The sequence below is a fragment of the Microcaecilia unicolor genome, chromosome 10, assembly GCF_901765095.1.
Source record: "Microcaecilia unicolor chromosome 10, aMicUni1.1, whole genome shotgun sequence".
Lineage (NCBI taxonomy): Eukaryota > Metazoa > Chordata > Amphibia > Gymnophiona > Siphonopidae > Microcaecilia > Microcaecilia unicolor.
In genome coordinates, this window is record NC_044040.1 from 193854174 (window position 1) to 193868524 (window position 14351).

General features: G+C 39.7%; 1 protein-coding gene across 4 annotated transcripts in view; it reads right to left on the minus strand.

Annotated features, from left to right (window-relative positions):
- Nucleotides 1-14351, minus strand: part of ZBBX (zinc finger B-box domain containing) — a 182708-nt gene that overhangs the window by 56034 nt on the left and 112323 nt on the right. For all 4 annotated transcript variants that reach the window (XM_030217101.1, XM_030217100.1, XM_030217098.1 and 1 more), the window contains 3 exons: nucleotides 12269-12381; nucleotides 12020-12129; nucleotides 7093-7172 (listed from right to left, as the gene is read on the minus strand). In XM_030217101.1, coding sequence (XP_030072961.1) covers nucleotides 7093-7172; nucleotides 12020-12129; nucleotides 12269-12381 — 303 coding nt within the window. The remainder of the gene's footprint in view (nucleotides 1-7092; nucleotides 7173-12019; nucleotides 12130-12268; nucleotides 12382-14351) is intronic.

The following is a 14351-nucleotide window of genomic DNA, read 5'->3' on the forward strand; positions in this document are numbered from 1 at the left end:
TATTTATTGTGGCACTATTTGATTAGTGCCAAGGCAGTTCGGGGGTGAAATAAGGGCAAACTCAGAGATTATCCACGCACTGCAGATATTCAATAGCGGTGCCCAGATAACTAACCTGGTATATGATGGATCACATATAGTGTGGTCCTAATTGCCCAGTTAGTAATGAACATCGGCCACACTCGCATAATTTTTGTGCCGTGCCAAATATCTCAATAGTCTGTGCTGGTACTCAGGTGGATGCTGGAACTAAATATCAGAACTAATTCAGTCCACAGTAGTCAGTGTTTAAGGAAATGCTGAATGCCACCTGCTGAAAAATGACCATGGAAAATAGATGGCTGAGGGGAAATATGATTGAGGTCTACAAAATCCTGAGTGGTGTAGAACGAGTAGGATGGAATCGATTTTTTACTCTTTCAAAAAGTACAAAAACTAGGGGACACTAGTTACATGGAAACACTTTTAAAGCAAATAGGAGGAAATATTTTTTGTTCACTCAACGAATATTAGAAGCTCTGGAACTCTTTGCCAGAGGATGTAGTAACAGTGGTGTGCGTAGATCTGGGTTTAAAAAAGGTTTGGACACGTTCCTGGAGGAAAGTCAATAGTCTGCTATTGAGACAGATATGGGGAAGCCACTGTGTCCCTGGGATTGATAGCATGGAATGTTGCTACTATTTGGGTTTCTGCCAGTTATTTGTGACCTGGATTGGCCACTGCTGGAAACAGGATACTGGGCTAGATGGACCATTGGTCTGACCCAGTATGACTACTTCTTATGTTCTTATAAACTAAGTTAATTTACACATGTACTTAAATAATCTAGGGGTGGACATTTACGACTGCTCTGAAGCACATTTTCTGCCATTTCCGCTAGTATTCAATAAAGAAAAATTAGGTGTCTATTTGCCTTTATAAAGTTGACTGAAAAGAGGTGCCTGAAAATGGGCTTGCACTAGATGCCGTCTTGTACAACTACCCTTTAAATCATAGAATACATTTACATTAAAAATATTCCTACCTTAATCCCAATTCCTATCTTACTGATGATTTCATTTTTCACTGATGGATGTTATAAAAACAAAACAAAAAAGTTATTGCCATACTGATAACTGAAATTCATTGGAAAATGCATCCAGACATTAAGTCTTTGAAAAGTGATGAGCTCCTGATACTCTCCAAGTCATTGGCATAGTATATCTAAAAAGGGGCAATCCTTAAAGGGTTCCACCACCCACTATATTTCTACTCTATTTTCCTGTCCCTGTTGGGCATCAACTGTGCAAAAGTCACTTCCCATGAGGAAGGCTTGTTGATTCATAAATGAATATCTTTAATTAAATGCTGTATATAGTGTTTGATTTGTGGTTTTAATAATGGTTTTCAATTAAAGTTTTTCCTAGCTTGTTTGTTCTATTTATGGGCTTGTGTCCCCCTTACTTTTGTATTATTCTGTTCTGCTGGCTTCAGTGGGATTAGCCTCTGTTTGCTTGTGCATTTAATTTGGAGAGTGATAAAAACTTAGAATAAAGGCGAACCACGGAGAAAGAAATATTGTTACATGAGCTGGGAGTTAATGGGAAAATAATGAGAAAGAGTCTCTGCAAAGTGTCTAAGGGAAGAACTGGCTGAACAGTTTGTGTTGAGTTTTTTGGGTAGGCTATTTGGTCTACCCGGTTTAGTCATCTGTGTCTGTCTGCTACAATTTTGTATGTTTTATTCAAGTTAACATCGTCTTTCTCTCTCACTACTGAAGTCCCCTTCTGTTTGTCCCATATACGCCTGAATTTTGCCACTACTTTAGCTCCTACCACCTCTGCTGAAAGTCCATTTCAGGTTTTTCTGAGTTTCTCTCCTTTCAGCTTCACATGACAGATAACCCCTCGTCCATGAGCTTCTCTCTATATAAAACAAATAAGACGGGTGGTATGGCTGGCTTTCCAGCCTGACATCATACTAGAAGGTTTGTGATATCATGAAGTCTTACCAACCAATCAGTGTGAGCATTGGATGGGCCCTCATATTAATTAGTCAGTGAGACACTAATGGGACCAGGAGCAACACATGCTCCAACCCTTCCCTCTGCCTTCTAATTCTCAGTAGAAACACATATGCACACAAACACAAAGGCATATACAAGAACATAATATATGCAGAGACGTACTACTACTACTACTTATCATTTCTAAAGCGCTACTAGATGTACGCGGAGAGAGTAGTGGATGCTTGGAATGCCCTCCCGCGGGAGGTGGTGGAAATGAAAACGGTAACGGAATTCAAACATGCGTGGGATAAGCATAAAGGAATCCTGTGCCGAAGGAATGGATCCTCAGGAGCTTAGTCAAGATCGGGAGGCGGGGCTGGTGGTTGGGAGGCGGGGATAGTGCTGGGCAGACTTATACGGTCTGTGCCAGAGCCGGTGGTGGGAAGCGGGACTGGTGGTTGGGAGGCAGGGATAGTGCTGGACAGACTTGTACGGTCTGTGCCAGAGTCGGTGGTTGGGAGGCAGGGCTGGTGGTTGGGAGGTGAGGATAGTGCTGGGAAGACTTATACGGTCTGTGCCCTGAAGAGCACAGGTACAAATCAAAGTAGGGTATACACAAAAAGCAGCAAATATGAGTTATCTTGTTGGGCAGACTGGATGGACCGTGCAGGTCTTTTTCTGCCGTCATCTACTATGTTACTATGTTACGCAGCGCTGTACACTTGGAACATGAAAAACAGTCCCTGCTCGACAGAGCTTACAATCTAATTAGTACACAGTCATAAACACAAGGCAGCACAAAAGCAAAATCGTTCACAAAGAGACACAAAAGAATACACACATACCCCTTCAAAATCACAAACGTTCTTGTGTAATATGCAATTTCAGAGAATTCATAGTTTTCTGGGCATACTTTATTACATTAAAAGCCCTTTCAGTTAAGTGAGGTAAAGTTTTGCATTTTCTGCATGTTAGAAGCAAAAATTAACCTGTGATTGTTTTCACAGCTTTTGGAAGCCCATTCCATAGTTATGTGCTTATGTCGGAGAAGCCGGCTGCGTAAGTTGTTTTGTATTTCAGTCCTTTGCAATTTGGGTATTGTAGGTTTAGATAGGATCTTGATGATCTGACTTTGTTTCTTATTGGTAAGTCTATGAGGTCTGTCATGTATTCTGGGACTATGCCGTATATGATTTTGTGGACTAAGGTGCAGATTTTGAAGATGATCCGTTCTTTGATTGGGAGCCAATGCAACTTTTCTTGGAGGGGTTTGGCACTTTCAAAGCATGTTTTGCTGAATATCAGCCTGGCTGCTGTATTTTGGGTGGTCTGGAGTTTATGAATTGTTCTTTGCAGCCCGAGTAGATTCTGTTGCAATAATCTACATGGCTTAGGACCATTGATTGTATTAGGTATCTAAAAGTTGCTCTTGGGAAGAAAGGTTTTAATCGTTTGAGCTTCCACATTGAATAGAACATTTTCTTTGTTACAGAGTTTACTTGGCTCTCGAGGGTAAGGTTGCGATCGAGTGTGACACCGAGTATTTTCAAACTGACTGAGGTAGGGAGGGTATGCCCTGGAATATTTATGGTTGAGGGTTTGTATTTGTTATATGGAGAGGATGAGGCAATGTGTTTTTTCGGTGTTCAGTTTCAGTTGAAATGAGTTTCCCCAGGAGCCCATGATGTTCAGACTATCGTTGATTTTGTTGGTTATTTCTGTCAGATCCTGTCTGAAGGGGATGTATATTGTAACATCATCTGCGTAAATGAATGGGTTAAGACCTCGGTTGGATAAGGATTGTGCCAGTGGAATTATCATCATGTTGAAGAGTATTGGTGATAATGGTGATCCTTGAGGTACTCTGCAGACTGCTTTCCACGGTGGTGATATGTTTGACTTTGATTTTACTTGATAAGTTCTGGTGGTTAGAAAGCCTTTGATGCAGTTAAGTACGTTTCCTTCAATCCCGAAGTGGCCTAGTATTCTTAGTAGTACGTTGTGGTTTACCATGTCGAATACGCTCAACATGTCGAACTGGAGGAGGCGTATGCTTTTGCCTGTGGCAATCTCCTGCTTGAATTTGACCAGGAGGGTGACTAGGGCAGTTTCGGTGCTATGGTGGGATTGGAATCCTGATTGTGAATTATGTAGTATTGAGAACTTGTCCAGATATTCCGTAAGCTGTTTAGTCACGAAGCTCTCCATCATTTTTACTACTAATGGGATAGACGCAACTGGGCGATAATTGGTGATATCGTTTGTGCTTTTCTTGGCATCTTTTGGTACTGGGGTGAGTAGGATGTTGCCATGTTCCTCAGGGAAGAGACCTTGTTGTAAGATTAGATGGGATGTAAAGTCTGCTATGAAGCGGTCTGGGGCAGACTTGAGTAGATGACTGGGACATGTATCCAGTTTGCAGTGGGTCTTGGCGAACCTGTGAGTCGCTTGTGTAACTGATTCGGTGCTGAGGAGATTAAATGTTATCCAAATGCGGTCAGCTGGGTATCCTTCAGAGGATGGGTCCAGATCGTTGAAGATTTCGATGTCGGTATTGTGATAAGGAAGTGTGCTGCGTAGTTTTATTATTTTTTCGTTAAAGTAGTTAGCAAGTTTGTCTGCGGGTGGGATGTCTGTGTTGGTTGTGGTGATAGGGGTGGTGTCTAGCAACTTATTTACGAGTTGGAATAGTTTCTTCATATCTTTGCAGCCCAGTCCTAATTTGGTTTTGTAGTAGGACCTTTTGGTTTGTTTTATTGCGTATTTGTATTTTCTATGTATTTGTTTCCATGCGTTGAGTATGTGTTCATCTTTTGTCTTTCTCCATACTCATTCAAGTTTTCTAGATTGTGTTTTGAGTTATTTATTTATTTATTCAGCTTAAGTTGAATACAACTCCTTGGGGAGATTGGTGTGTATGTGAGAACTCATATCCTGCTGTCCATGGATAACACCTGCTACAGGTAACTGGATTTTCTCTGAGGATGATGATGCTGAGAACATCTATAAGAATGGTGCCTCCTGGTACAGAAGGGAGTATTAAGAGTTAAATGTTAGAATGGAGAATAGGTATCATAGTTGAGGATGAATCATTCCTCTTCACTGGCCATGACTTGGATGATGACTGGTCCCAACAGCCTTTATCAATGCTCAGTGTTGAGGATAAAAGGTGCACTCTTGATGTTTAAATCTCCCCAGCATCTGATGTAGCTCTGGGGCTCATGGAGAACAAGGTTTCCAAAGCCAAAATCGATGGGTCAGACTTCTCAGCACCAAAAATCCATTTGTGCTGTTTTTCTTGACCACAAAGACCTCTCTCCTTGCCATCTGTGACCACAATTTACAACGAGAGAGATCATGACTGGGTTCCAGGCACTGCTGGCACCAGATATGGGTAACTGTAATGGATATGGTCCTGTTGCACCAGGTGCACGTTTTTAAGCTGCTAGGGTTTTTCTTCAGGGACATCTCATCCAGAAAAATAACCACTGCCGTTGAACACAAATACCCCAACTAGGGAACCCACAGTCCTCAACCTAAGCTTACACTGGGCAGGTGTCTGACCTTACCGCCAGCTATAGACCTAGCGGTAAGGAATTTGCATGGTAACAACCTGCATGCATCCAAAAATAAAATATATTTTCCGGCCGCGCGTCAAAAATGAAATTACCGCAAGAGGCACGCGGTACTTGGGTAGTAAGTTCATTTTGGCATGCGTTGGGCATGCATAGAGCCTTACGCAGTTTAGTAAATGGGGCCCAATGTGCACTCTTCAGAAAGTATAGTCTACCCTCTTCACAAACAGTACCCAATATTTTCGACACAGGAAAAACAAATAATTTCAGGCTCCTTTCCTGACCCACATTTATGGAATTCACTACCTTTGAATTTACATAAAATTGACTCTCTCATGTTTTTTTAGAAAACAACTCAAGACCTGTTTGTTTCACAAGACATACCTGTGATGGTTTTTATTTCAGCACAGAACAACTTAATATGATTCAGATTGTGAAATCGACAAAGCTCTCATGTTGTTTTGTTTTATGTTATGCTGTTCATTTAATCATGTTTTGTCATTTTAATTTCAATTATGTATGTTTTAATTGTTCTGCCATGATCTGTGAAATGAAAATACAATTTTTAAAAATAAATACATTTTGTGTTGTGTATATGTAAAGTTTTTATGGATGTTTTACTGTGATCCACTTAGTATTTAAGTGGAATGTAAATTCACAAGCTGTCCCTGGTGGCACTGCTCAGCGATAGGTTAGTACTTTGTAACTGAGAAAAACAAGGTTTATTTGTATGTAATAATACTGTCTAAGTATGCTGAGCGGTAAGTGTGTGTTGAGATGTGCTACTCTGGGGTACGTGAGAACGGGCGAGTATCAGTGGGGGTGTGGTAGAGGAGTGAGTGGGAGGGGGGTGCTATTCTGGGGTATATGACTGGGGTTGTTTTGCTGATGGGTGTGTGAGAACGGGTGAGTACGAGTGGGGTGTTTTGCTGAGTGCTGTATTAGAATGGGTGAGTGTGAGTGGGGTGTTTTTGGCGAGGCGTGTGTGAGAAAGGATGACATTGATACTGAGTTTAATAGTCCCTTAAATCAGAAAATGTGGAGACTGGATCCCTACCTAGCACTAACTTTTCTTTTCCGATCAATTTGTTTAGAATTGCTCGCCGCAAGACTAAGTGGGCCTTTTACAAAGGCATGCCGGTGTTTTTGGCACACACTAAAAATAAGCGTGCACTAAACACTAGAGACACCCATATATTCTTATGAGCGTCTCTAACATTTAGCGTGTGCTAAAAACGCCATCATGCCTTTGTAAAAGACCCACTAAATGTTTTGTAAATCAGGTATTTTTCATTAAAATTTAAATAATAGCTAATTTATACATATTATTTGAAGTTATTCAGTTGTAATAAATATGACGTTAGATGAACATTAGACTTGCACACTTAGTCAAACAGAATGTAAGTATCATAAACTAATTATGTTTACAAGATATAAAGGTTTTGTTAAATATTTGCACAACAGTAAATCAGTAGCAATTTCATTGCTTCTTATTCTACCAACATAAAAATAAGCCATTTTTTCAAGTACCTTTGATCAATGTCTGAATCACTACACTCTGTTTCATCTACTGTAAAGATCCTGGATTCTTCCAGATCATGCTCACAAACCTAATTCAGAAAAATATTCTTAGTATCATATTGGAATACAGATTGTGAAATCAAGACAAAGCTCAGTAGAATTCTCTGTAAGAAAATAGCCGAGTTAGCCATTATGTAATATGATCTGTAGAATTTGCATCACTTAAAATATAAATTGCTCAATATAATTCATTTTTCTCTCAAACACATAACAGAGCTAAACAATGTATGAATCAGTTCACTTAAAGTGCCCATCTGATTAACTATTTCATTTTGAGAGAACAAAACTATGTTATATAAACATATTTAGGGCTCATATTTTTAGGTGTCTATAAATTGTAAATTTAGGTGGTTAGTTTCAAGCTAATCAAAAGTTCTTTAAGGATGCAAAAAATAATGTTCTTTGGTATTTTCACACCACAGATATTCTTGCTAGGTACCTCTCCTGGAGGGATCAATTAACATACATTTGTTTAGCACCATCTTCAGTGCAGAAAAGGCATAATACAGTGGAGGATACAAAAAAGAAAATAACACCTAAACACCAAACTGATAAAGAAATAATGGAAGTATTTGAGTGTTCTATTTAATGGACAAGAGATCTTGGCCTTTGATAGAACACTAGAGTCATAGGATTTTCTTATGGAAGGTTTTCTTGCTGTCACTAGAATTTCTTGAATTGGAAGTGGTAGTCCCAAAGAAGCAATTAGGCACTGCACGATTTTTAGGCCATCAAAGCCAGCAACTTGAGGTTGGGATGCAGAAGAACACCTTCAGTCTGACATTATTTGGGCTGGAAACATGAAATCTGAGAAGAGGGTGAACTGATAGCCTCTTGGTGGAGTGGGGGGGTAGAAAGAAACCAATTTTGCCAAAGCTTGCGCCACATTAAAAATAATCACACTTGGCCTTATTTAGAATTTCTGTAAAGCTTTAGATATTAAGGCTACGGTAGAATATACACAGAGAAAGAATCAACCCAGTCTATGGTGAGTGCATCTTGTATAGGACAACTTAGAGATGTCCACCTTAATCAGTCTAAGAAGGTCTCCACTGCTGGAAAATGAAATTGTATCACTTCTGGATCATGTGACTACTTGTGGGGGTTGAAGAACACTGATAAGTCTCTCTGCTAGCAGGTTTTGGCTTGAATAGATGTGTGATTGAGAATTGCAAAATCTCGCAATCCTATGTTCATCCTGCCTCTCAACGTAATTGAAGGAATCCAACCTCCTCATCCCTTATTTGCTGACACAGAATACTGTCACGTATTTGTCCATTTGTGTCAGCGTCAAAGATTGTGAAATATTCCATTTAGTTCTAGTTATTTTGGCCCATGAACAGATAACCTGTAAGGTGGGCTCCCCAACCAATGTTTGAAACCTCTATAGTGAGTATACAATGTTGCTACTGAAGCACAAAGGGAAGAAACTTGAGGAGGTTGGTTTCAACTATCTACCACTGGAGTGTAGTTCATAGACAAGCAAAAGGAAAGACCTCACAGGATGAGGGCTAGAGAGTTTAATTCCACTGAAACTTTAGGTCCCATGGGGTCTTCACATTTTGAGATGAGCCAGCAGGACTATATGCATTATGGAAGCCATATGACCCAGCATTTTAAAGTAGGTTCCGAATATAAACCAGGGAGAGCACTGCACCATTTAAACAGTTGGGCAAATCACTGTGGTCCGTCTTACTGAAGAAAAGCTTTCACTTCATCTGTGTTCAAAGGACCCCAATGAGGACATCTCTGTATTGGTAAGAAATTGGAATTTTTGAAGTTTATAAGGAACTCTGGGAGGAGGAAATATCTAGAAGAAAAACCTCATTCATACTGTGAGATGGAATAGGAGCTATTGTATTGTTTTGAAAAAGTGTATGGCCCTTCTCTTGAAGCTGGGTATGAGAGACTGCAATGGTTGAGCCCAGCTGAGCATTCTTCTCAGAGGAATGGAGAAACCATAAGTGATATCTTGACTTGATGCTGAGCACCCAGGAGTGTCTGTCATATTTTCCCATTCCTCAATAATGAATTGTACTGAGGTGACAGTGTTTAGATGTTTCCGTCAAAACTAGACTGAGTGAGAGCCATCTGTTTGGTGGCCTCTTGACTCTCTGATGAGGCCTAAAATAAGCCTGGTACTAGGGATGATGGACTTGTACAAAGGGGGTGAAGCTCTTTCGTACAAAAGCAAACTTCTATATTGAGTGGTACTTATATGTCTAAAGGATGATGCAGGCTCTGAGACCAGAGCAGACAAATCCTAAATAGTAGTGCAATGTTTTTTTGATACTATGAACCAATTTCTTTGAAATGATTATCACATATGCAAGGAGTGTCAAGTCAGTTTTGATACGGATATCTTCTCTAAGCCCTGAGGTCCTTAACCAGGCAAGTCTTTGGGCAGGAATGCCCAAGACAGAAACTTGCAAAATGTCTTGAATGCATCATATGCAGAATATGAATGAGTACCACATTCATAAGCTTCTAATATTACAGTATTGAGCTCATCCTGAGCTTGGGAACAAACAGTGTTTAGATACCTTCTGTATATTTTGGATCAATGTGCACACATACATACGAACATAAGAACTGCCATACTAGATTAGACCAAAGGTCCATCAAGCTCAGTATACTATTTCCAACAATAACAAATCCCAGTCACAAGTATGGGCAGAATCCCAGTAGACAGATTACATGCTGCTTACCCACAGGGATAAACAGTATCTTTCCACAGTTTTAACTTGTTAATAACAGTTTGGACTTTTCCTCCAGGAACTTGTCCAACCCTTTACCACAACCTCTGGCAATTAATTCCAAAGCTTAATCATGCACTGTGTGAAAAATATTTTCTCCAAGTTGTTTCTAAATATGGTATTTAGTAAAGTCACAGTATGTTCCATAGACTTTACTTTTTGCAAGAGTAAACAACCAAATTATGTTTACCCATTCCAATCAACTCAGGATTTTACAAACTTAGTGATAGGTTACAAATTATTAATAGCAGATCCGGAATTTCATTTTTGAATTTCTTCAGTACTCTGAGGGCCACTCTAAATGATTTGCTACTTCTTAGTTTGTTGATTTTCCCTAATATATCTTCCAGTTTCACAGATCTAATTCCATTCCTTCAAATTGTCACCGTTGAATACCATTTCCAGCATGGATATCTCTACCATATAGTGCTGCAGGAATGCAATTCTTGTAGAGAGCAAAGAGCTATGAAAGATCTTTTCCCCCCAAATAGTCTATGAGTTTTGGATCTCTTCCAGGTAGGATATCAGAATGCACTTTTTAGTCTTCTCATAGCTAAATCAACTATGGTACGATTTATTTTAATATATAAAAATAGGGGTGGGGCTTGAAGGCTACAGTTAACTTTAAAAATTAGCAGATCGGGGGGGGGGGGGGGGGGTGGAAGGGCATGAACAGGATACAATGGTCCTCACCACTAGCTCATATCTATTCTGGCCAGAGGGGATGAGCATATTTTTAAAGCAACAGGCGAGTCCCTTAAAGATGCTCCTCTTTAGGCAGTGGTAACTTTCCATAAATAGTACAACTTGAATAATAAAGCTTGTGTTAACCTCTCCATTTAACATAATTATGAGCTTCTCTGCAAGCATTTGTATGTGACACACTTTCCATCTTATAATCGAAATAGTAAAACGCCTATATTGTGACCCAAATCGGGAGATAGACGTTTATCTCACAAAAACGAATAAAGCGGTATAATCGAAAGCCGAATTTGGACGTTTTCAACTGCACTCCGTCGCGGATGCGGACAAAGTTGATGGGGGTGTGTCGAAGGCGTGGTGAAGGCGGAACTGGGGTGTGGTTATCGGCCGATCAGAGATAGGCGCCTTTCGCCGATAATGGAAAACAAATATGCGTTTTTAGCGATAATTTAGGGCACTTTTCCTGGACCCTGTTTTTCCACGAATAGGGCCCCAAAAAGTGCCCTAAATGACCAGATGACCACTGGAGGGAGTCGGGGATGACCTCCCCTGACTCCCCCAGTGGTCACAAACCCCCTCCCACCACAAAAATATGCCGTTTCACAACTTTTTATGTTCACCCTCAAATGTCATACCCACCTCCCTGGCAGCAGTATGCAGGTCACTGGAGCAGTTATTAGGGGGTGCAGTGGACTTCAGGCAAGTGGACCCAGGCCCATCCCCCCCCACCTGTTACACTTGTGGTGGTAAATGGGAGCCCTCCAAACCGCCCCCCCCCAAACCCACTGTACCCACATGTAGGTGCCCCCCTTCACCCCTTAGGGCTATAGTAATGGTGTAGACTTGAGGGCGGTGGGTTTTGAGGGGGATTTGGGGGGGCTCAACACCCAAGGGAAGGGTGCTATGCACCTGGGAGCTCTTTTACCTTTTTTTTTTGTTTTTGTAAAAGTGCCCCCTAGGGTGCCCGGTTGGTGTCCTGGCATGTGAGGGGGACCAGTGCACTACAACTCCTGGCCCCTCCCACGAACAAATGCCTTGGATTTATTCGTTTTTGAGCTGGGCGCTTTCATTTTCCATTATCACTGAAAAACAAAAACGCCCAGCTCACAAATTGTCGAATAAAACATGGACGTCTATTTTTTTTCGAAAATACGGTTCGGTCCGCCCCTTCACGGACCCGTACTCGGAGATAACCGCCCATGGAAATAGACGTTTTTGTTCAATTATGCCCCTCTTTATGTTTCAATGTGTACTGGGCCATGCTTTAATATGCATTAATTGCCATAACATTGCTTTTTAAAATGATCCCTAAATATTCATTTTTAATTTGTCAAAGACTTTTAAGCTACACCACTTGCTTATGGAAAAGAAATATCTGACTTGTTAGTTGTTTTAGACTTAGCAAATGTATACTGTACATCATCCAGTATAACAATTTTCAAAGATGATTCTTGTCTCTCGGGATCTTTGTCAGATTCTTCAGTTTTAAAAAGAGCTGCATACTGTTCATGAGCTTCGATCTCCTCAGCTAGACAGAAAGTAAACAAACTATATCAGTTAAAATTCACCTGACATTAAGGGAATCAATGATACAATTAACTAGCTACTCTGGTAGGAAAAAATAATTAAGAAAAAAATAAACACATTTTAAAAAAAAGCCAGCCAACCTGTTAAACCATCTTCCTCTTCGTTCATTTCATACTGTGACTCATCCATTAGGGAATGAGAACATTTGAATTCAACCTGGTGATGCATTGTAGGCATAGGACCCACTGAAGTTCTAAAACATAAAGGAGAAATAGATAAAACAATCGCGGAACTACCACCACTGTTTTGTTTACACAACTTATGTTTCCATATGTTATGCTATGATGACACCCTATGACCTGTGTAGCGCAGGCATCCATAAATTTCATATAGAGGGAATTCTATAAATGGCGCCCAAAGTTAGCCGCCAAGAAGATCCAAGATCCACATTACACTAGTATTCTGTAAAGGGCGTTCTGTGTAGGGAACCCTTTACAGAACACCAGCTTAGCGTGGATTTCACACCTAACTTACTAAATCCTGGTGTAAGTGCTGGCATGCAACTAATGGCAGTTGGGCATGTAAATGACTCTATTCTACAATATCACGCTTAATTTCTGGAAATGCCCTTGATTCGCCCATGCCTCTCCCATGGCCATGTCCCCTTTTGAGTTGTGCGCTATAAATTTTTAGAGGGGGAAAAAACCACCACAAGGGTGAAGGTACACTAAAATCCTACGCAAACATATGCACAAAGCAGGGAGTAGGAAAGGTAGGCTCTTCCAAAACAACCGGAGACGGCGTATGTAGAAAATGAAGTGAATATAGACGAGCTTACTGACCTTATAAGATATAGTCGATGGTGTATATTCGATCAGCTCTATATTCTCTATATATTTTTGAGAAATAATGACACATACACAGAGAGGATGTCCTTTGAGGATTTTATTCTATCATAAGCATGTGAACACAAATACCTTCTATCCACAGCATCACTCTATCCATACATATCCTTACATACCTTTATACCTAAGAGCGCTGTCTGTCTAGATGGTTATATGATTAAATGCTTATTTGCCATTATCTATAGGATGATAGCCATATCTGATACAACAATTATCACAGAATTAATGATCGAATATACACCATCGACTATCATCTTATAAGGTCAGTAGGCTCATCTATATGCACTTCATTTAGACACTATTGTTTTTTTGTTTTTATTGTCTATCTGATTTGAATTTGTTCTCTTTATGTCTATATATACTTATTCAGTAATTATGTTTTTTGTTTCTGCTAGAGACCTAAACGAGTTTATATATGGGATTGTATAGCTTTTAATTATAAACAACTCCGTTTTGTGAATTGATGTATATGTATGCATATATATGTATGTGTGTATATATATATTTTTACTACTACTACTACTTATCACTTCTATAGCGCTACAAGGCATACGCAGCGCTGTACACCATACACAAAAGACAGTCCCTGCTCAAAGAGCTCACAATCTAAATAGGACAGGCAAACAGACAGACCAATTTTTAAATATACTTGTGTTTCAAATATACGTATATATATATATAGATAGGTAGATAGATAGATATAGATATTATGCGGTATTTTACATATAACTTTTTTTAAATAATTGAATATTCTTTATAAATGTGACCATTCTTTTATAAATATGCATTTTTTATATATGTGATATTATTGTACAGATGTTTTATTATATTATTATGATTTTTTAAAAATAATTATATATCTCATTTTATAGACTCCTGATGAAGGCACGTTTTTGCGCCGAAACACAGCTGTGTCAAGTCAGAGTCAAGTGTGTCACAGTTTTTTCAGTTGAATAAAGATTTGATTTTCTACGTACGCTGTCTCCAGTTGTTTTGGAAGAGCCTACCTTTCTTACTCCCTGCTTTGTGCTATAAACTTTTGACATGCATTTTATGGAATAGAGCACTGGGTGCGTAAAACCAAATGACTGCCAATCAACAGCAATTATTAACAGCTCATTAACTAGTATATGTGCTGATCTGGGATCCACACCTAAATTTGCATGCCCAACTTTGAGAAACCTATATAGAATCTGGGGGATAATCTTTAATCTCACAGGTCCAAATACTATATTTGACTTATTGGCTCTAGTTCAACTGGAATCTCTCTGCTCATATTCCCAAGCTCTGAATGAGCTTTTAACACTATTGTTCCTTT